This window comes from Ambystoma mexicanum, chromosome 4p (assembly GCF_040938575.1).
Source record: "Ambystoma mexicanum isolate Mex_15411 chromosome 4p, UKY_AmexF1_1, whole genome shotgun sequence".
NCBI lineage: Eukaryota > Metazoa > Chordata > Amphibia > Caudata > Ambystomatidae > Ambystoma > Ambystoma mexicanum.
The window spans coordinates 357,788,664-357,813,272 of NC_090927.1; the positions used below are offsets into that span (position 1 = coordinate 357,788,664).

At 45.6% G+C, this 24,609-nt stretch overlaps 1 protein-coding gene across 1 annotated transcript in view; it reads left to right on the forward strand.

Moving 5' to 3' along the window:
* The first annotated feature begins 5,196 nt into the window (after positions 1-5,196).
* Positions 5,197-24,609, forward strand: part of LAPTM4A (lysosomal protein transmembrane 4 alpha) — a 253,752-nt gene continuing 234,339 nt past the window's right edge. Inside the window, exon 1 of the mRNA XM_069605911.1 lies at positions 5,197-5,490. Coding sequence (XP_069462012.1) covers positions 5,392-5,490 — 99 coding nt within the window. The 5' untranslated portion in view covers positions 5,197-5,391. The remainder of the gene's footprint in view (positions 5,491-24,609) is intronic.

Consider the following 24,609-nt stretch of genomic DNA (forward strand, 5'->3'; position numbering starts at 1 on the left):
ACACTGGAGTTTTCTTACAAGGGCTTCACAGCTTTCCCTCACTTCGATAGCCTCAGCCCTCAGCTCTTAAAAACTCCTTCTTGCCTCACGAACGGAGGACCCGCAGCACACTTCTCCTTATGGCTCAATTGGAGTTTGTTTACTTTTAAATCTCATGCGCTCCACAAACTTCTTACTTCCAATTAGGGGCTTCACTTTCATACGTGGATACGCTTCTATGTTGAGGCTTCACAGCTTTCCCAAGTTACTTCTTCTACTTCAGAACCTCTTATATTCGCGCAGGCTGCCCTTAACTTCACCGCTTGCTTGACCGTGGTGCCACCCTTGATTACTACCTAGTCTATTGTGCTCTACTTTTCATCTGCTAAGATTACTTCAGGCTTTATACTTCAAACTTGTGGGGCCAGTGCATTATACTCTTAGGGTTTTAATTATCTATTGGGGCTTCACTTCTCTTCTTCACTTCTTCTACAGCCCCTTACCATCTCTTTCTAACCCCCTGCGCTCTTGGGCCCCTGGGTGATGGGACTTACTTCTGGATGACTGGGGGCAGTGGCCTCTCAGTTTCTTCTGCTGCTCCCCCACCACAGCTCAGCTTTCTTCCTCGCTGCATGGGTTCTTTAAAATCCTCGTTGCCAATATTATAAAGCAGCTTCTGTAGACTTCTTAGGGTTATTTGTAGGAACTTTATTGTAAGTTACACAAGCTGTTATCTAGGAGAGACCACCGGGTACCATCACCCAGGCTCAACTGACCAGGCAGGAGCCCAGGAGCTGGATTCATAGCCAAACATTCTGCAGGCTCACACCGCGTTCCAAACTAGGAAACAGCAGCATTCCTGCAGTCATGCACTGGCAACAAGTACATTATAACAAGAATTGCATGCGGAATAAAGCTGATCATGTAAAAAAAAGAGGGTTATTACAACCGTTGCCCACTCCCGAGAAAGTATGGACTCACATATCAATGGATTTCATTACAGATCTTCCACCTGATAAGCAGTTTGATACCATATGGGTGGTGCAAGCGCATTTTATTCACTGTGAAGGGATACCTGGAGCGGGCAAGTTAGCAGAACTGTTCCTACAACATGTGGTTAGGCTACATGGGCTACCAAAAAGTATTGTCTCGGACAGAGGACCATAGTTTACTTCAAGGTTTTGGCGCGCTTTCTGTCGCATGTTGGGAATCAACTGTGCTCTTTCTACCAAGTTATCACCCCCAAACTGATGGTCAGACAGAAAGGGTAAATCAAACCCTCTAACAATATTTGAGAGGCTATTTGGGTGATGGCCGAGATTCTTGGGTACAGGCACTTTGGATGGCAGAATTTACTTATAACAATACCCTGCAAACCTCCTTAGGCATGTCCCCCAATGAATGTTTATTTGGGCAAGAGCAAAACATGATACCCGAACATTTACCTGAAGTGGAGCATATACCAGTGTTGCAAGATCGAAAACAGTTGCTTCTTAAAATCAGACAGAAAGCGTGCATGCATTTGGAACAAGCTAAGAAAGCCTATAAAAAACATGCTGACAAACATAGACAGGTGAGTCTTCGCTATACGGCAGGAGACAGGGTCTGGTTATCAACCAGAAATGTATCTATAGTGGGATCGCGTAGATTTATGCCTAGATTTATTGGACCTTATGAAATTGTTGCATGTGTGTCACCAACAGCTATGAAACTGCGTTTGCCAAAAACTCTTCCTATACACCCGGTATTCCATGTGTCTCTGCTTAAACCCGCAGCTCCCGGGACGACTACGAAAAAAACTCCAGCCATAGTGAAAGACGCATTGTGGACTCCAGAAGAAGATATAAACAATTATGGTATCTGATTCAATGGGAGGACTATGGTCCTGAGGATTGTTCTTGGGAACCAGCAAGTGACATCCATGCTCCCCGGTTAGTCAAACAATTTCATGTATGTAACCCGGGGAAACCGGGTCCTGGGAGGAGCCCTGGAAGAGGAGGTAATGTCAGGAATCGGGGCTGGCAACGGCGTGGTGTGCTCAAATATGCCTCGTAAGGTGATATAGACTTGGAAACTCCAATTCCCAGCATTCCGGGGACTTTCTGGTAGTTCTGCACGCGCACGGCCTGCCAGGTGTCTTTAATTAAGTACAGCTTTTAAGCAGGCAACGGCAGCGTGCAGGTGTGGCTTATTTTGGATGGTGTTTGGAGGCAGGCGGGTCGCGTGTGAAGCGGAGCAATGTCCGCACGAACTCGGAAACTGGACAAGGACGCTGTCTGAAGCAGGAAGACTAGAGGCTGCTGACAGTCTTTTTGCATTTCGCGCATCGTCTGGGAAGTCTCACAGGGCTCCCCACACCAAAGCTAAGTAATTCGCAATGCATGTTGATTTATGTCTGATGAAGGGTAGCGGGAGTGATTACTGCTGGTCATTTACTGTCTGGGAGTTCCGGGGGCTCCCAGACCTAAGTTAAGTGTGGCACAGTCATTGAAGCTTGTGTGTGGGTGTCAAGTTACCCTTACATCCTGCATATTGTTACCTTGTAATTTGGGGTCATTCTAGTACTCAGTTGTGCAACAGAACATCCACGAACAAAACGAAAACATGATATGTCAGGTTGAGATGTTTGTGTATCCACACTAGTGCAGTTAACTAGTGGGAAAGTATCATTTATGTTGTATGAGGTTTTCACGGCCCGTAGGGCCATGTTTATTGCCTAAATCTTCCAGTGTGTCCTCATCATTTTGCTTGCTTATATGTTTTCTGGTAACTTGCAGGGGGTACACGTATTAAGGTGTGCTGTTAGGAGGGGGTACACGTATTAAGGTGTGCTGTTAGGAGTTGTGGCAAAACCAATAGCGCCAAGAGCATTGCTAAGTGCTTACATGTTAGATAGGATAGGGCTTTTTCCTGGTGTTTCCCTGTTCCCATCCAATTTAGGAGTTCCTTACCCTCTTTCCGGTGTTCCTAAAATCCCCTTCCCTGTCCACAACCTCTCCCTAACCCCTCTTCCCCCCATTGGCTGCCACGTGGCGTCCTGTTTTCTGTATCAGGCGCCTGTGCCAACTACGGTGGGAGGGTCGAGTTCATTCGGCTTCCGTGTTTCGGGGGAGAGTGTCGATCTCTCTTCCTTCACGCAAAGTGTGTTTGTGACAACTTGTGTTCTTGTAGGTACCCCAATGCTTGTGGGCTTTCGACCCCTATATAAACAGATACATAATACAAAAATAAAAATATGCATTAGATCCCTGCAGAATCCTCCAGCTTTTAGAAACTGGTAAAAGCTGCCTGATTCCATTGGAATTCATAGAAATGCCTCATGCCATGAACCGGCATGGCAGTAAGCACTTAGGATTGCACTATGAGGTTCAAAAAATGCACTGAACCTTGGGTTCGCCAGAATTTCCATGCATTTGCACTACGTGGTGTAAGCAATCAAATTTGCATCAGGGGACTGCTAACATGCCTATTTTATGAAGAGGGGTTCATTTATGCAGCCACCCTGTGTCCCTCAGACGGTTTAAATGGGGGATGTGAGAGTTTATCAGTGAGTTTTCTCTTTAACATACGTCCCGATTTAGGAGGTAGACTCCCGATTTTTAGATTAAAACAATTGCTATGTGTTACTTACTCACGCCAAAAATAATTAAATCCCCAATGCGATCCTATGGGGAAATTCTTTTCTCCCGCTTTCTGGGGAAACATCTCCCACTCAAGTGGTCGAGAATGTGGGCATGTATGCTTTCAGCACCCACATTTAGTCATAGATCATAGTCATATAGTATTAGTTGTCTTTCTGACACTCATTTCCATCAACACCTGCCCTCTTTCATACATCCCAGTATTGGAGCCAAAACAGGCAAATCAGTCTGTGATTGATGGCCACATCAAAAGCAAAGTTCCAACTGGGGCGCAAGGGTACGTATTTACGAACCACTTTGGTGGACTCTAGCCGCAGGCACCCCACACCTGCACGCACCCACCTCCATACACCAATCTAAAACACAACGCACATCTTTGCCAACAGAACGCAGCTAAATCCCATGACAAAAATGTGGTCTAGCTGGGCGCATAACAAGTCTCCTGCCCCCCTCACAGCACCCATACACATGCCTGATCAACACTAGTAGCTAAATGGGACATGCCATGCCACCCAAATTCCTTTTGGCCAAATGCACACATGCATTATAAACTCTGACAATTTTCCCACACCTTGGACTTCGATCCCCTGAGGGCGTTCTCCCACAAGTGCTTGGAGGTCATTCTAATGGGATAAAGACGATTTCTAAATTAAAAACTACTAATATACATGTGTGAGAGGTGACTGCATTAGGCTGGCAGACTCCAATTTTAAGCCAATTACTTAAAAGTGCAGCATTACACTGAGCTTTTGGTTGGAATCACTAATTAGAACGTTTAATAATAATAATTATACTAATTTAGCATTTACATAGCGCTACAAACCCTCAGGCATCTGAGTGCTGCTTATTATTACTCATGGTGCGTGGTGCTCATTTATCAAACTCGGAAGGATGAAAGGCTGAGTTTGGCCCTGCCAGGATTCGAACCTGCGTCAGCAGGCTCTGCAGAGATGTCAAAGCAGTGTGCCAAGGTCCCAAGACAGAAAGGAATTGGGCGAAAACGTGATTGGCGCAGGATAAGTAGCGAGACAAGAAAGTGATAACATTAATATTGAGACAAAAGACACACATAGAAAGTGAGACAAATAGAGAACTACGTGACTAGGTGGGGGTGGGGAATTTCATTTAACTTGGTGGGACGCATAAAAGCAATTTTTTAACCTTGTCGATTGAGCCATAGCCCACTTAAAACCTACAATGGTGAGTAGCTTGCACTTCATCTTTTCCATTTAAATCACTGTATACGCACATCAAAAGAGCACACTTCTGCATTGGGGTGTGTCTGTTTTACATGGTATGTACATGCTTAAGTCACCCACTCACAGTCACCCAACCCGTGTGTGTGTGCGCGCGCGCGTGCTGGTGATGGCATGGTTGGACGTCTAAACCCAATTAGGGAACAGTAAGATGGCCGCGATCCTGCTCCGCCCTCAAGGAACAAAATTAGAGGAATACATTGTAGTGGTTTTGTCCCCACGCTCATATGTTCTGGGAAAGTGACATCTCGGCGCGTGCCCAAAAGCACTTCGTACGAAAACATATGGCAATAAATGAACGAGTGTTTTGATTGGACAAAAGCGAAGTTAGCCTACTTCCGTCAAGGGAGCGTCACCTTGTTTTCACAGCTGATTGGCTAAATAGTCAGCACGTTAGGTTTGTTAATATTGGCAGGCTACGTGCTGACGTCGTTGTTTAGGGGTAAAACGTTGCTGTGCAGATAGATCGGGCGGAGAGGTACACCTTCCTCGGTACTGTCGGTGGAGGCATTGTCATGACTATGAAGCGGAGCCGGGATCGGCTGTACAGTACCCGCTGTTGCGGCTGCTGCCACGTGCGCACTGGTTCCATCATTCTGGGTACCTGGTACATGGTAAGTGAGAGCATTCGGGGCCCTGGTTATCTGCAACAAAGCTCCCCTGAGTGTGCAGTGCAAAACAGCTCACTCTCAATTCTATTCCTCCCGAAATGCAACAATGTCTACCTGTAGGAAGTCAAAGCCACAATGGAACAGCATAACACTGCGCACGCCCTTATGATGCATGGATCGCTTTATTTGATGGTCGCAGCTTACTCCCATCTGTAGATTTAGGATTAGGAAGGCGTTTATCACACCTTGTTAAAGTTCAATAAACACCCTTGAACTGTGAGAAAGAAAAAGATGTATGGATTGCTATGCCTGTTTAGAAAAAAAAAGTGACCGTGTTTTGTATTTATATGAATCAAGGATGTCATTTGAAACCAAATGATACTTAAATTGCCCTCACAGTGCATGAGCAATCCACATGTGAAGCTGCTGCCGTAGGGACAGAAAATGTTGGTTTTTGCTTCACCGAGACTGTTCATGCCTCTCATAGGTGTCTGATTGGGCAACCAGTTATACCGAGCATTGGAGCACTGTCCCCCTGCCCAGCTGCATCCTCTTCGCCAATGTTACATTTGGACTTGCCCGGGACTCTCGTGAGACCTTGCCCCTGTACCTGAAATAAGCACACAGATGCGCCTGGCGTGCACTACTCGTCTTGCGGCACTGCCCCCTTTATTTATATGACTGCGTGATGGCAGAATGTTGCTGTTGCACCACGTGACTTTATCACACTTGAAACCAAATATAGGATACATTATAGAAAGTTGATGCAGTCCGTAGGTGGAGTGCCTTTACAATATGCATCGGTAATATGGACAAATGCGGCCAGTTGGCGAGGGAGTAATATAAAGGGCCATTGGCAGTTACTGACTAGTTTACAAAACATAAACTGCATCGCTGTTTTAGGCATAGATTTTGAACTAACTTTTACATTGTATAAACTGCATTTTTATACAATGGCAGATAGTGCAAGTGCCGGAAGTGGCCTTGGTCTCTAGGTGCATCTTGGCAGTTGTTGGGTTGTGCTATGCTCTGATGATCATTCCTCTAAGGTCCCTTGCTGCATTGCAGTGGAGAGCGGAGCGAGAGCGGAGCAGCCCTTTGTTAGGAAAGATTTTGTAATTCTAGGTAATCTTTCTTCCATGTGGCAACCCCTAAACTTTTTGCTGTTGTTTTTCACCTTGTTCTTGACTTTGCCAGAGAAGTGCAGCCTTCTGCCGCACTCCTCTGGGCTTTCACTCCTTTCTTACGGGGAAACTGACGTGCCCTTAAAACAGTCAGTATCGGGGAACGCTGTTTCCCGTAGTTTCTTTTATCATGTTGCGGCTTTCGTGCAGCATGACACAAGAGGGCACTGTAAGCTAAGTTACAGCTCTCTTGGGTCTCTAGCCTTCTACAGGCCCTAGATACTCGTTTAGGATTGTATCTGATCGGTGCAAGTGATTCAGGGACGGGAATGGTGGCAGCAATCGTTTCTTGTGTTTTGAGCTCCTTTTGGCATTCTAAGCGCGTTTTCCGCGCTTAACCCAAAATGGTGGCCTGGCTCCCAATATGGCCAGACCACGAGGCTCCATTGTCCTGTCCGCTGACCGTCTTGCTCCCTTCACCTTCCCCAGGTCGAGCCGACCCGGGGCCTTCCTTATTTGGGCATGTACTTTCCCGCGAAACACGGATGCTTTCGCGGGCTTCTACATGTCTTGTGTGTGCCTCCAGGATGTGGGCTGGGATGTCTGGTCCCAATACACATCCTGGGTGCCAGTGAGTCTAGGGTGGTGTGAATGCCTGGGACCACCGTGGTCCGTGATTGGTCCACGAATGGTGTGAGTGTTGATGAGCGGATCTCCCATTGGGTCCCCTCCGTTTTGGCGTGAAGGGAACCGTGGATAAGAGGGGGCTGGAAACTCCACTACCATGTCGATCTCCTGAGTTCTCACGAACGAAGGAATACAGGAGCCAAGTATCCTGCAACCAAGAGGCTGGACCGAGGAATCGCTGGTGACCCGCTGAAGGACTTCTCCTCTGCACTGCTGTCGCCTTGTGAAACCCTTTTCACCTTTGATCGAACCAGAAGGCCTGTACTGGTACTTCGACCCTTGGAATAGCGGGAACAGCTATTCTCGGCATCTTCACCATCTCCTGCCAGTAAGCCTTCGGAAGCGTCTCTGGGCCATCCAGCTGACTGACCAGGTTACACGGGAGTCTTGCTCTGTAACCGCCGCCAGGTTGTGTAGTATTTCGAGTCCTTGTCACTCTCACACGCTTCGTACACTTGGCATTCCCAGGTCTGAAGTGAGTAGTGTACATTTGGCTCAGATACACACGGCCGCTCCGTTGCCCTGCTGTGGTAACAAACTGTGCGGGTTTCTTCGATTGGGACGTCTTTTTACTCAACACGACGACGAGGCGTTCCCTGCTCTTCTGAACTTGCCAATGGTGAAACTGACGCGGAGAAGCCTGGGTCTGCTTGCATCGGGGACCGGTGAGTAGCATAGCTAGGATCTGGTCGCCGGCTGCAGGAGCCCATTGCTTTTCCCCGCTGTGTCAAACAGCACCCTTTTCCGTACTCGCGCTCTGCTTCTGCCCACTGTGGAGGCTGCGCTTGAGTCGCGGAACTTGTTCTTCTTCTTTTGTGCACTAAACTGAACTGCCTGATTTCCCTCGAAGAGCTTCTCCTTTTGCCCGTTGGCACCAGCGCGTGCAGGTACTTTTGAGCACAAGGCTCCACTCTTCGCAGGGCTCGGACTTCCATCTAGTTAGGTGCCTCTGAAGGCGAACTGGGTCTAAGCATTATTGCGCACTGCCTGTTTCCCCTCCCTTTTAGGTGGACTACACATTTCGTGCATATAACGCTTGAGACTTGTTGTATTTGTATATATATTGTGTTGATATGGTATGTGTTGGTTTACTATCGTTATATTGTGATTTTCTCGCTACGGTCATTGTTTTAAAGGCCTTGAAATAAATGTGTATATATTTTTAATATAACAACTGTTTGGAGTAGTTTGTAAGTGATCTTGCTTTGTGTGCTCATTGCGGGCTTTCAGTCACCCTCACCCCTCTTGAGACCTAGTCTTGACCGCCGCGATCGCTACCTTGATTGGTCTGGCTCGTCCAGAGGTTACCCTGTTCCAAGTAATTGGGTTGGCCTTCTGAACTTCTGCGCCACCAGGACAGAGTTCAGAAATCCGTCTTAACACCCGTCACCCAAAGTCTGAGCAAAGAGCCTGAGCTTGTGCCTGCGCCGAGACCGGCGGCACACGCTTTTGGGCTGGAACCAGGCAGAGTTGGTGGCAAGCCATGGCGTGTAGTGGGCAGTCAGCTTTTTGGTAATGGGTTCTGCTTTTTTTCTTTTTTGATTACCGAGGGTGAGAGATTTGGCACAACTCGTCGGTGTGGATCCTCTGCGTGTTGGAGGCTGTGTCAGAGGTGCCTCAAGCTTTTCCGCTGCTGGTAGCTGGGAGCCTATTGTTTTCTGTGGCTAAGTGTGGGCTGCCTTGGTTGAATTCTGAGTGAGCTATTGGTGACTACAGACATTTTGCCTTTTAGACGATTCATCTTGTGTAATGCTACTGCTGCTACCCGTGCGCCCCGGTCTAGTGTTTAGGGCAGCAGGGTGTTGAGTGTTTACACAAGTCCTTTGCAATTTTATATCTCAGAGGATTTTAAAGATATGTATGATCTGTGCAGTGGGGAACAATGATTACAATTGAATAGGTTCAAGAAAAATAGGTGCTATCAGAATACTCCTGTTTTTGTCACCCTCTGTATCAACGATCATTTTTTAAAACCCTTTGTAATTCAGATGCCCTCATACCTGAAGGACACCACCAGCACCATACATCTACTTGACAACATCATTTTAACTGATGACAGCCTCCTTGCTACCATGGATGTAGAGGCTCTATACACATCAATACCACAACAAGAAGGGCTAGAGGCCATACGAGACATCCTGAACACCAGAGAAGATTTAAATTCCACTCCGACCGATTTCATCCTGGAATGTACGAGATTGGCCATGTCTGAGAACTTTTTTCTTTTTCAGAACCAAATCTATAAGCAAACCAAGGGGGTGAGCATGTGGGCCACTTTTCCCCCGGACATCGCTAATTTGTATATGTCCAACTATGAAAAAAACAATGTATTCACAACAGAGAACCCATTTTTGAAGAACATCTCCTTATGGAAACGATACATCGATGACATCATCATCGTTTGGAAGGGCACATCCCATGAATTACAAAGCTTCCATAACTGGATCAACCAAAGGAATCCACATATCAAATTTACGATACATTGGTACCACCACCAAATAGATTTCTTGGACCTCCACATCTACAGAACTGGCGATCTGCTAAAAACTGAACTTTTCCGAAAACCCACCGACCGCAACAGTCTATTACATTTTCAAAGTTACCATCCGATGGGTCTAAAGTACAATTTACCATATGGACAATTTCTATGTATACGGAGAAACTGCACAGATCTAGAAAAATTTCAACAATACGCAGATGGACTGACCGAACGACTTACAGAAAGAGGCTACCCAAAAAAATCTATCAGCAAAGAAAAGGGCCAGGCATACACCAAGAGAAATCTGTCTAGAGAACAAAACCAAAAAGGATCTCGGCAGGATAGTCTGTGTCACCACTTTCGGACCACTAAGCCAATTGATCCAGGTTTGATCAGGGCTTTAATGGATTTCATTATCTTTATGGGGCTACTTGTTGCAATGCATGGAATTGCACTACTTGGTGACTCAACCCTGGTTCCAGGTGTATGGGATTGGTGGCGGCCCCCAATGGAAGTATCAAATCCCCCAAGGGCACTGCAACCAAGTTCAGTCACCGGCCCAGTCACTGGGGCACTAGCCCTTTGGGTAGAAATAGAATTCACCTCAACTCCATTGAATGTGGTACCCTGCCGCCTCTCCTGGGACATGGGAATGCACATTTGCTGTTCTTTTACACTTTTTAAGGAGCCTGTTTGCTTCATTTTGCAAATAGTTGTTTTCATCACTCATTTTATTAATTACCTCCTGCATGTCGCACATTTGTATTTGGCACTCATTGAATTCTTTACTCCTCTTGTCTCTTTCTTGAAGCATTTTAACCATTTCTTGATCCACATTTTGGAGGTCACTTTGTTTCTCATAATGTTCCTTTTTGTAGAATCTGCATCTCTGACACAACCCCATCTTTATCTTGTCTAATGTGGTCCACCAATGCTTTTAGTGTACCAATTCTTGTTCACTGTCCTCAAATTGTTTCTTGCTTTTGGACAATTGAACATCAAAATCTCTGCATTTTAACTGCATGTCTTCTTGGCATACATCCAATTCTGCTCTTAACATTTCCTCTTTTTTACTTGCCCCATCTAAGTCAGTCTTTAACCTGTTAATTAGCTGGGTGTCTTTTTCTTGCATTCGCAGGGACCTATTCAAAATAAACCAGATTTTGGCGAACAGCCGTATCAAACAGTCTTTCTCTGCATTTTTATCGGCTGCATTTAATAACCTTAGAAGGCAGACCTGAATTATGCTGCCTTCTGCAAAAATATTGTCTAGTTTTTCTTTCTGCACCTCACCATGAATGCGGTCATGCCATTCTGAGGTACTATTCGATGACCAAGTCCCATGTGCAAATTACTTTGCCTCTAAATATTGCACTAGGTCTGAGAATATGCTTTCCCTTTGAGACATACTGAAATTCGTTTTTAGTGACACACTGCTATTATGAAATGGGTTCCCTTTAATGTACAGATGGCGGTGTGAGAAACACTTGTCACGCCCAGTAGGTGCTCTATGATCACTTTCCCGTCCAACGCACCATAAATATGTAGGGTATTTTGTGTAGATTTGGGGTATTTTCTTACAACCAAAAATAAAAGTAATTTAGCAATAATCGTGGCTATGCATTATTTTAGTACACGGATACATTTAGTTGGTATGCGTTTTGTTATGGTATAGTGATGAGCATAATTTCTTTGTTTTATTTGTGGCCCCAACATACAAAACCCCTTTCTTTTGTTTAGACTGTTCTTGTGATCTCTAGAGGCCTCAGGCTTCTACATTATTCAATAACACCACATTTTCATATGGAGTGCCACTTATGGCTGTTATCACTGATTTATCTACACCAGTGAGCTATGCTTCCATAAAGTATTCACAATAACATGTGGTATAATCACTAATTTATTTACATTAGTGAAACTATTTCCAGAGGCCTCTCCCTCTGCTGACTCATGTACGTCCAGCAGACTATCAGATTGTGTTCCACTCAGAAGTCACACACACATATACACACAGTGGAACCACGCACACAGCTATTTATAATTACTCATAACATAATTTTTTCCAAATGGGATGCTTGGCATATATTACCTAATAACCTCCCCTTTATCAGGTGATATGGGCTAACTGCACCAGAGAAAAACAGAAGCAAATAGAAGCCTTTACACAGATTATGATTTACATCAGTTTCATTTAAAAAATCATACATTACCAGTTTTGCGAGGCAGTATTTTCTAGAATAAACATAAGAGAAACAATTGCAAAATACATGGCATTTCATTAGATTCTTTGCAACAATAAAAAGAACAGTGCATCAGTCGACTTGCATTTCTGAATGGCAAAATTAGAATGCAGCTATCGCTACGCTGCCTGACTGAAATGGATTTCATTCACACCGCACTCACTTTGTGTAAGATAATTATCAGCAAATTGTAGCTGTTCAGCGCGCAAACTCTCTCTCTTTCTTTAAATGGCTCAGGGCTTCCTTTTAGAGCATCCGGCGAGGACATGCAGTTCCAATCTGCATTCCTTGGTCCTCAAGCCGTTGCTAATTGACTGGAATCTCCACCCTGTGAAGGTCAGCAGTGCACTGGAACGATGCCCCTCAATCAGGCAACCCCACAGCAACTCCCGCCAAGTCCTCACCGAAGCTGTGCAAAATGTCCACTGCCTTTCTTCCCCCCGAGATGCACCAAGAGACCTCTGTTACAGCCCTTAACGTGACGTGCATCCAATAAAAGTCTATCATGTCATACCCTCCTTCTTCAAACAATAGCTCACTTTTCAGTAAGAAACTGTATCCACTAATTTCCTGTTTATTTGAGTTTTGTTTCCTTAGCAAGGACCGTGAAAAGCACAGAGAAAGAGAAGGGAAAGAAAAATCCTGAATGTCTGTTTAAAATAAGTTTCAGCCTGCCTCATTTTGCACTTGGAGAACACATTATGATATTAATAAGTTAGAATCATGTTACTACTGTTAATTATATTAGTTCATTAATCCTCTGTGTCTCCTGCAACAGAGGCATTTCAGGTGAGAAAAAAAAAATGGTGGGTTTTTAAATGTGAAAAAAAATGATGTGTTTTTGACTGAGTAGCCTGTCTTCATTTACATATCCATATGTTACACCGGCAACACATGGCTTGCTGTACCGCATTATAGCAATACATTGATCCCATGGGGGCGGGGGGAAGGCGAGAGGGAGTCTGTGGACATAATGGTCAAGAGTGATAAGGCAAGGTGAAGGGAGAAATAATTTAGTTGCTGTATTGAATCTGGGGAGGTTTGAATATGTAAGTACTAATGACCTGCCACCTGCCATGGAGGGTGGAGCAATTGCAGACAGACAACCCCCCCCCCCCACACTCCCTCAATGTTGTGCTGAATCGCTGAAATCCCTTAAGGCTAATGAACGCAATCCCATCCCTGAGTGTGCTAACTTAGAGTGATATTGAGCTGCCTTAATTTCCCGATCATTTTAGAACAGATCGGGTGTGTGCTTATTTTCGTTCTAAATTGATCTTGGATGCTGTATTGAAGGAACAAAGTACAGTTTGCTCACTGGGTTTTGATGTTAAGCTCTATTCGGGATAGGGATAATATTCTGAACCAAAGGGCGGAAGTTGAGGTTACTAAGGCTATGCCTAGTGATCTTGTTGTTTCTTTAAACCGGGGGCGGGGGAAATGAGGGGGGGTGTGAATTCATCAATATTGGTTCATATCCTCACTAGCAAAACAAATGTGGTAAACATGCCTAGTGATTTTTTTTATGGATCTCAGGTGTGTTAATTTGGCAGGGTCATTGCAAACTCCCTAACACTAGGCAATTTGAATTGTGATTCTTATCATGGAATATGCGGGTCATGTCCATCTTATTTATCTTTTTTTAAATCCTGTACTTCTCTACTTAAATCAAACATGGCAATACACTTTCAAGAAACGTGGCTCACCGATGTACCCCTGATTGACGGCTATGGTTTGTCCTTTCCTCTTTAAAGGGCCTAACGGGACGACCTTACGGTGGGCTTTTGACATTGGTTATATCCACAAGCGCTTTGTCTATAATTGCCCGACTTGATGTCTTTTTGAAATCATGGCAACTCCTACTCGAGTTGTTCTTGATTCTATAACTAATGTTCTTGGTCATTAATTTATATTGGCATGTGGGGGTGGGTAACCTTGGTGTTTTTCTAGACAAAATCTTGGATTGCATTAATGATTGACTCGACACCTAAGAGAGTGGAGTAATACTCTTCTCGGGTGATCTTAACTCTGCATGTTTGTCCCCTTTGCCATCATTGGGAGATATAGCAAAGCAAGCTGGGAAAGCCCAATTGTGTCATATCTGGCCTAAAGATCTTAGAGGGATTGGCCTAGTGATATTAAACGGAGCTATTAGTTGGGATGTTCCTAGCCACTTCACATGGTTTAGTGGCTTGTGTCAATCGACATTGGACTGTATCTTTGTTTGTTAGCCAAAGTTTGAGAGATGCCATTAAATGTTTGCGCCACAAAATTTAGTGACCACTCCACTGAGCTTTCTGGTATAGAAACGGGGATTATCACAATGGGCCTGAGAGTGAACAAGGCTGGTAATAGTTGAGTTAATTCTACCATTGCCACTTTCATGAATATTACACTCAGGCCAAGTGTTATTACTGTTTCTCAGAGGAAACTTTTGAGGTTTCAGTTGGACATCAAATTGTGAAAAGTATGCCAATGCATAAAATCACTAATTTGCGAAAAACATCACATATTTATGATGGGGAAGTCGCAGCATGGGGGAAATAAAATCTTGAGCTGTAATTGGAGCCAATTCTCTACATTTTCAGTATCAGAAAAAATGAAGAAAATATTAGAAAAGCTAACCAGGTATACAAAAACTGATTTAACGGGTCATCGATTTCTAAGGTATCCATGTGAAGCTGAAAATATGCTATCTATCTTGGTCAATAATAATTCCCGGGCCTTCTGGCAGACATTTAACGAAATGGATAACTCTGAATCTGTTAGTTTACTGAATTCTATTTCCGAGTCGACCTGGGTATCTCACTTTACAGCTTTATTTGCCCAGCCTAGTTGTATAGCTGGGAACAGGAATTGGAAAGTGCTTGGGTTCTTCTGTTTCTACAGAAATTGAGATCCTAAGGAATATTAGCTCCTCAAGGGCCCCCGGCCCAAACAATTTGTCCAATTTACTATTTAAAGGATGCCCTGGGATTTTGGCTATCCTTTTTGACCAGATTGTTTCTTCCTGACAAATTTCCTTCCTCCTGGTCTACAGCTTTTGTGCTGCCCGTTTTGAAAAAAGGACTGAGCTCGGACCCATTTAATTATTGTCCCATCTCCATCCTTAATGCCAACGGCAAGTTACGGCCTTGGTGCTGGTTAGTCTTAAAGTGGCAGCTGGAGACGGGAAGGATTTCAAAATGGCAGACAGGGTTCCGTAAACATCTGGGAACCTCTATCACTGTTTTTGTTTTGAAGGGAGTCGGCATGGTCCTTTTTAAATACGATTCCATCTTTCTGGCCACGATTGATTTGTCGGCCGCGCTTGATGCAGTTGAACGTGGCCTCCTATGGACCAAATTGGACAACTGGGGCATTCCTAAAGGGCTACTGCGTCTGATCATTGGTCTGTATGAAGGATTTATTGTTCATATTAGACTAGACCAGCAGAGTTCCCTTTTTCGGAAAATCAGGACATCTCAGGGTGTTAGGCAGTTGTGTGTGATTGCGCTGATCCTTTTTAATCTAATCATTCCAGATGTTGGTGAATCTTTGATTTCTGCAGCTTTTGCCTCTCCTAAAATCTGTAATTTGAAAATCAAATGGTTGGCTTAGACAGATGATTTTATTATTTTTGACTGTACTCAATTAGATTCACGGCGCCTAAATACTGCATTTTGGAATTTCGCTAAGGCCCACTCTTTGAAGGTGAATGTGGATAAAACGAAGGTAATGCAGTGGATGGCTCCAAAATACACCTAGCAGGATGAAACTATTGTCCTTGAGTTGGTAGACCATTTTGTTTACTTGGGTGTTCTTATTTTAGCGAAACCACAAAAATAATGTATTAAAGATTGGTTAAAGTGACAACATTTGTTGAATCAATTGCGCAGAATTTATGGTAAGTACAGTCAATGGGGCGTGGCCTGGCAGCCATGGAATAGGCTGCTCTCTCGAGTGCAACCTGATCCGGAAAACAGATCCGACTGAGTGTGAGCCTTCAGACTGCCAACATTAAGAAAAAGAACAGCTGACATCAATGGGAAGGGGATCGGGAACTGATGCATGCTTACTCGAACGAATCCGACGTAAATGACAAAAGATATGCAACTTCAAAGCTGCCGACAAAGACGCAGGGCTAGCAGCAAGATGGCAGCGAGTCCGAAACAAAGGACCCTTGGGGGAAGGGGGGGCCCGAACCGGCGGTGTAGAAAGCTGCAGCCAGGAAACGGGCGCGCATTTCTGAGAAACATTATTAGAGAGTGCCAAATAAAAGACTAACGCACAGCTGCAATCAGCTGTTCACGCCACGAGTATCCGCAGACAAAGGGCGACCAGACGCGCGACCAGTAACGCAGCAAGAACCCTTCCAGAGCAAGGACAGTTGCGCGCTGACGCCTGAGCCCTCTAAAAGCTGCATGCAAATCGCCCAGGAACTGGGTAGAACGTAGCGACTATGCGGGCGGCTGCAGTGTAAAGTGGAGTACTGGGACATATAAATGCTGCCGGTGCGGCCACTAGGACAGTGGCAGGCACGGAGCAGCTCTGGAAGGCTGCAACAGCCGGCGAATGACCAGGATATGAACATAGCACGGCACTACAGTGCTACACGAGAGTAGGCAGGTATAAACACACAGAACCCTTACAACAGGGAAATATTGAACGGCAGGAGCAACACCTCTCAACCAATGGGCTGCATATGAATAATAAGCACGAGGGGCATGCCTCAAATAAGGGGCATGCCAATGTTAATAGAGCGCAGTGCATCCATTTGGTGAGGTCGGTAAGCCTCTTCAGCCAGCAATAAGTGATAACACAGTAGGACAACAGAACACAGAAATGCTGGAGTGGTGTAAAGCACAGAAAACGGCGCCGTGGGAACCTGGATCAAGAGAGGACATCGACTGGCTGCTCACTGATTGCTCCAAGTGGACCGATGAACCAAGCCAAACTAAAGGTATGCAGTCAGGGAAACCTGGTATTCAAAAAGTGCATATCCTGTAAACTAGCAAAGCTGGTGGTGGGCAAATAAGGGGGAGGCAAGAAGAACACCCCCGAGGAGGCAGCAACGAACACTGACTGACGGATGAGCACAACACAACAATGATTCAAGGATAACCCTGCATAGTGCCGCCACACAGCTGGAACTATATCCATACCCACCCTCCTCTAAAACAACACGCTGACTCTGGAGGTGAGCCTAGACACGCTGGAAGCACTGGTGCACACGCCAACTGAGAGCAGGAAACGCACACATGGGACCAGAGGTAACTGAGCTCAGTTACAAGCAGGAAGTGGTGCAGCGCTAAGTCCCTGCAACACAGCGAAGCGCACCAGGGCAGGTGGGCAGTTGGACTAGAACAGCAGGTTGCATACAAGAGCGACCCACACACAAAAGACTAAGCGCATGTAGCAGGCGAGGCCGCAGTGAACGTGACGTCAAGTTGTGGACTCATACAATCACTGAAATACAAGGAGAAAAACGTACACCCAAACAGTAGAAGGGCTAGACCTGCGACCACCAGGGCAATGGCACTTAAAGGAGGCAAAGGTAAAGGCAAGCAACCAACGATGGACATATTTGCCAAATCACAGCAGGCCTGCAACTGCACAGTCCACGGATACCACACCAGAAGAGATGACTACACCAAGGGACGACTGCCACATTCTGGCGGCCATAACGGAACTGAAATCCTCTTGGGAAGCCGCGATGGGCGACCTCAAAGCGGCATTGGAAACCAAGATAGACGCTGTAGGGATAGAGGTCAATTTACTACGACAGGATGTAAGAGCACTAGCGGACCGAACAAGTGGCTTAAAGTGCTGTCAAAACCAACACCGCTCTTAGCACCACCAGTGCTAAAGAAAGTCGTATTTTAAAGCAACAAATGTCCAATCTGGAAAACCGAGCAGAGGAATCCGAAGGTAGGGTGGGACGCAATAACATACGCGTGGTGGGCTTACCGGAAGGAGAAGAGGGCCAGCCCCACATACTATGTGGCAAACATGCTCATTCAAGAAATAAGAGCAGGCAAGCTCTCCAATAGTTTGCGGTTGAACGAGCGCATAGGGCCCTGATGAGAAGACCGCAACCCGGGGCTCCTCCCCGAGCCATAATCGCAAAGATACTGAATTACAGAGACAGGGAAAAGATCTTCGAATTTTTTTGGAAAGGAGGAACAATAACAAGAGCTGCGGCAAACTTCACTGCATACCCGGATTATACCATGCAGGTACAAAGACAACGGTACAGCTACGTCGCTGTGAAAAGAAGGCTGAGGACCGCCGGGATCAAATACATGCTTTTGTACCCTGCGAAACTCAAGATCCTACACAAAGGGAAAGCACACTTTTTCGAAACCCCAGAGGAGGCCGCAGGCTGGCTAGACACCCAGGGATGCCCAGAGTCTGAAGACGGCCAGGATGGAGATGGACAGTATAAGTGATACTGCGTTATGTTTGACATTGCAAGTGGAGGGAGAAACTGTAGTGAGGTGCCAGTAATGGGGGTAATTTGTGCGCTAAGACGCGCTGATGTGAACTAATTGATAATTAATGGGAGAACATGCTGGACTGGACTGGAATATAAAATTGTATGATGGAGCTATAAGCACAAACGCGCTCTGGACATTTTCCGACATGGGAGACATCGAGTAGACGACCTACCCCCGATAGTAGAACTTGCAGAGACGCCAGTAGGGCGTTCCCTCCCTGCTGTACCCGGAGTACTGGTATTAGCCACGTAACGGGCAAGATGCAGAGGTGCCTGAGATCCAGGGATGGAGCTGGGCAACAGTTGGGAGGGGTGGTGGGGAAGCAGGGAGTTGGGGATAATGTTAGGGAAGGGAGAGGAGGGGAGTTGGGGTTTGAGTTGGGGCTGGAAGGAAAGGGGGAGGGAGGGACATTGGGGAAGTAGTTGGGTTTAAGAGGGGGGACAGTTTGAAGTTGGGGAACGAGCCTACATACATGAGCGATGGACTTCAAGCAAGACCGGGAGACTTGCAAGGGGAGGAGAGGGAGATGCTGGATTATGGGGGACCTTAAGATAGTCACCTGGAATGTCAGAGGGCTTAATAGCTACCTAAAAAGGAATAAGGTTATGATGTACCTGCGCAGACAGAAAATGGATATAGCCCTGATACAAGAAACCCACCTCACAAAAGAAAAGTTGTAGGTGATCTGGAAGAAGTGGAAGGGGACTGTGGTTGCAGCAACATACTCGGCTTACGCTAGGGGGGTGATTACCTGGGTAGCACCGCATGTCCCATTCCAGTTATTACAGTCAATGGTGGAAATGAATGGGAGGATGGTTGCAATAAGGGGGCTAGTCGAAAATAAAGAAGTATGCATTATAAACACGTATGCCCCAAATTAAGACACAGCGGCATAGTTCAAGACCTTGTACAACAAAATGAGCATGAATTTGGGGGGTGCAGTGATCTAGGGAGGTGATTTTAAATGTACAGTAAACCCAAAGGTAGGTAGGTCAGATGACAAAATAGACAGGCCCACCGTGGCCGCTAGGGCGTTGCAGTTATTGTTAACGGATTTCAGGTTCGAGGATGCATGGAGGGTGTGCCACCCGCAGGATAGGCAGTATTCGCATCACTCGGCCCCACAGAATCTGCACACCAGGCTAGAATATGTTTGTGACACAGTAGCTACTGACAGAACTAATACAGAGAGAATATAAAGCGAAGGTCCTATCAGACCACTCGCCACTGGTCCTAACATGGTAATACCGACCCTCAAGAGCAAGGATACCAACGTGGCGCCTGAACAATGTTCAGGGAGGGTCTGGGAGAAGAAATAATGAGTTACTTTGAGACCAACAATGGCAGTGTCGAGCCAGCTGGTACATTGTGGGAAGCCTTTAAAGTGGTAGTGAGGGGGATAGCCATAAGTCCAAAGGACTACAAGGAGGGATATTAACAGAATTACAGGAAGTGGAAGAAGAGCTAGAAATAGCATTGAGCAACGAGGGCAACACCAAGGAAGATACTGAAACCATACTCGGATTGCAACAGAAATGTGCGGGACATTGGGAGAAACTGTGCAATCTATACTATAAAAAGTATATAGAGAGACAACACGCTGGAGCTGATAAACCGGGGAGGGTGCTGGCATGATTATATAAAGTGAGACCCTCAGAGCTACGATCAGAGCAATAGCGAAAGAGGATGGGTGTATAGTGGACACTCAAGAGAGGGTGAACTGCGAATTCTTAGAGTACTACCAACAATTGTATGGAGATGAAGGGGGAAGCAATGATAGGAAAATAAGGGAAACACTGGAAGACATAGGCATGCCGTGAATTAGCGGAGATGAGCGAGAGGAATTAGATGTTCCCAATCACCCTAGAGGCACTAGAAGAGGTGGTAGTGCAGCTACCCACCAGCAAGACTCCGGGGGCTGACGGACTCCCCAGTGAATTCTATGAAATGTATATAAATGAGGTGCTCCCCTCGCTTTTAGCAATGCTTAATGAGGCATACGAAACGGGGAAGTTGCTGAGTCCCTGAGAGAGGCGATTATCATACCACTCCCTAAATCTAATAAGCCTGGCAGGAACTGCGGATCATTCAGACCGCTGTCAATGCTTAATCAAGATAGCAAAATACTTGGAGCGGTTCTGGCAAATAGAATGAGACGGATCATTAATAAACTAATAGACCCTGACCAGACTGATCTAAGGCAACGGTATGTCCCACACAGGAATATATCCAGCAACCTCAGACGGCTTCACCGAGTTATAGAACACACAAAAGGGGACGCGGGTGAAATTGCAATCGTATCGTTGGATGCAATAAAAGCCTTTGATTCAGTCAAATGGCCTTGGCTGATCGCAACCCTGACCAGTTATGGGATAGGAACTAACATAAAAAAACATTTGGATAGGACCTGGGTATCTTAAATTGGTTAAACTGTTATATAGTGCACCGCTGGCTAGGGTAAAAACTGGAGCGATAATATCGGAGAGGTGGCAGCTCAGTAGGGGCACTACAGGGATGCACGTGGTCCCCTATGCTGTAAATCTTAGCCCTAGAACTCCTGGCGATCTAAGGCAACAGTATGATCTAATGGGGATCAACCTAAATGGGAAGCCGCACTTAGTCTCTTTGTACGCAGATGACATGTTGTTGTATTTACGATACCCTGAAGAAAATCTCCAATATGTTTTGGAAGTAATAGAGAGATTAGCGTTGCTATCTGGCATAGCGGTGAACCCCTTGTCATGCATGTTTCTGCTGGGTAGGTATGTCGGGATCCCGTGGGATCAATTACCAGTCTTAATGGGAGAACAACACGTTTAGATATCTTGGGATAGACATCCACCATACGGTGGAGGCGGAGCACCAACATAATACTGAGAAGGCGGTCAAGAGCATTGAAAATAGTTTGAAGTTCTGGGTGAAGCTCCCCCTGGCGATGATGGGGAGAGGGGCAATGTTGAAAATGGTAGTACTGATCCCAAGGCAATTTTTTGTTGCTAAAATACATAGCATATGCAGGGAATTTCTCTGGCACAGGATGAGGAACAGAATCGCCCTTTGGAAGTTATAAAATTCATATTAAAAGGGGGGTATAAAATTGCCAAACTCTGAGGTTTACAAATAGCGAGCCAATTGCAGCACGTGGCAAGATGGCTGTCGGAAGACCCAACCTCAGAATCTAGGTTGTTCAGACTGGAATGTTCCCCATACTTCCTGAAAGAAATGATATGGCTGCTCAAATCAAATGTGAAAGAACGCTCTGGGATAATGACATTAGGTTGGGAAATATGGCATAAGACCTGTCAGGTAATGGAGAACCCAACCCAGTGTTCCCCGCAAGTGCCACTGGTCGCATTGACTGGGAAAAGGGCAACTAATGAAGATGATCAGGAAGCACTGGGAACCGGTGGGGATAGCAACAGTGGGAGAGATATGGCAAGAGGAGGATTAAGGAATTTGGAATGTTGATAGAGGAAACGGGGTTGCATGCAGGACAGTATATTACATACCATAGGATGGTGCGGCAAATTAAAGAGACATGGTCCGAAATGGTACTAGAGGAGCAACCGGATGCCGCCATTGAAGTGATATATGACATAGCAGAAGTGGGGGACACGAGATATCCAGGATATATGAGCTGGTGATGTCCAGAGTGGGGAAGGAAGTGGTACACCTGAGACATGACTGGGAGGAAGAAGTGGGTGCCCCCATGAGCGATGGGATGTGGGAGCGGGCCCAAGGATACCACAAGAAAGTGTCGAGGAATGCGAGGCTACAGCAAATAAAACTGTATATAACCCACAGAGCATATGTGACACCCCAGAGGATAGCCAAATTTAAAAATACGGAACGGCAAATCTGCCCTAAATGCAGTGAAGAAAACGCCAGGATGACGCATATGTTCTGGGCATGCCCAGAAATGGAGAAATGTGGGGGAGAAATAGCCCACAGATTGAAAGAAAAAGGGATTAAGATAACTGTTGAAATAGCATGGGCATGTTTAATAGGGGCCTTATCAAGGCTATTGACAAAATTCTTGAGCCCCCTGTGGGGTCCTGGTCTTGGAATGGTTGCTGTCGTGTAGACCGGCGTGGCACCTGTTGTGCCCTTGTATACGGCTATATTCTCCCTCGGAGGGAGAATTTTGTCAATAGCCTTGATAAGGACCCTTCGGGTCGAAACACATGTCGGCTGACCTGTTCTTGGGTGAATAACCCCTGTGAGAGACTCTACCAAGTCTTTAGCTCACTGTCACTTTCACAGAGAACAAAATCCAGACGTGGACCAATTGCTCACTGTTCTTAGCGAGGCGCAGCTTCACCTCACTGATGATGCCCAACAAGGCTGAAACACGTGTATAGGGTTGCTGTTAGTACTCTTGTTCAGAGGAGAATTGCCTAGTATTTCGGTGCTGGACTGCCCCTGGGCAGGACAGACTGATATGCAGGGAAATTTCTTCTCTGTGAAAGGGACAGTGAGCTAAAGGCTTGGTAGAGTCTCTCCCAGGGGTTACTCACCCAAGAGCAGGTCATTGGGCTGTGTTCGTGCTGGTAGAGAGATTCAAGTACATCTGCTTTTTGTCGTCTGTAAACTTGTGTAGTGGTAGCCAAGTGTTCAGATAGTTTGAATAAGAGCCATGGGCTATTGCCGTCACCCTTTCCATGGCCATCACTCCCCACAACCTCACCCACCACATGGCTTCTATTGGTCCTTCCGTAGTCTTGCATGCTTGTGCAACAGTAATGCGCTCAGCATGTGGGTGAAAAGCATGGCTGTAGGCCCTGAGTTCGCATAGCATCCCTCGACCTCCTCTCCCAGGAGCACCACAAGCAGATCGAAGGGAAGCCCTACACCAGTTACTTCTTTAATATGACTTAAAATCTCCTTCCAGTAGGTCTCTGCTAGTGGGCAGGACCACCACATGTGAATAAGATTCCCGTGCTGACCACAATTTCTCTACAGGCTGCAGGGTATCCTGGGTTGCATACGTAGGGGCGTCATATACCATCGGAGACCTAGTTTGTATGCTGCTTCCTTAATTGAGGTACATTTAGAGCTCTTAGCAGTTCTATGCCAAATATGGCCCCGAGTTTCCCCATTCATCTTAATCATTTCGATTTCTTTTATTTGTGTCCCTTCATGCAGCTAAACTTTACACTTTAGCAGTACACAAACATGCTGTATTGCTGCTCATTTCATGTATTGGGTACACATAACTTCTGTTGACATTATAAATATTAGTACAACATTGCTACTCAAATTTGTTTGCTAATCAAGACCTTTTTAATGAGCAAACTCTGCTAATCAATTTTTTTAAAACGAATTTATGCCCTATTACCCCACCTTTCTAAGTACTCATTTTCAATAAATTGAAAGGATGAAGGAAAAAGAGAAGAGAAAAAGAAAAAAACACATAATGCAAGTCGTATCTAGACAGAGCATCCCTGAACTTTGAACAACCAATCACAGAAAACCTTCAACCTACACCACACACATGCTTACCACACATCCACACATATGCCATTTTCATAATAAATCAAATCCTGTGAAAAGACGTCCAGAGATGCAAATAAATGACCTCACTATCCTGCTGACATTATTTGTGAATAGTTCAACTATCCCTCTACCTGTGACTTTTTCCTGATCGTCCATACTTTCAGAATTTGTTTCGCCGCAACCATCAGTCCCTTATCCATATGCTGGTGAGATAGCACAGCGAGCTAAGCGCTCGCCCCTGATATCTATGTGCAGCCTGCTATGGCAGGTTTGAATCCCAGCAGGGTGAATTTAGCCTTTCATCCTTCCAAGGTTGATAAAATGAGTACCACTATGTGGTATGATAATGTCTTCTTTTATTTGAGACCTATGGGTGTGTAGCGCTATATAAGAAATACAGTTATATTATTCCCCATATTGCTGCGCAGTCTCGCACCTCCCTTTTCTAGAAAACAGTGTTTGCAATGGTGATCTTGGAAAACGTATAGATAAAGTCACGTCCATCCTTCCAACTCCACAGCATATGCAATAAAGTGCTCCGTCCCCTGCCACAACCCCAACACTCCTCACTCTCCAATAAACCCAAACCATGCATGTGCACCGGGGTCCGATACAGA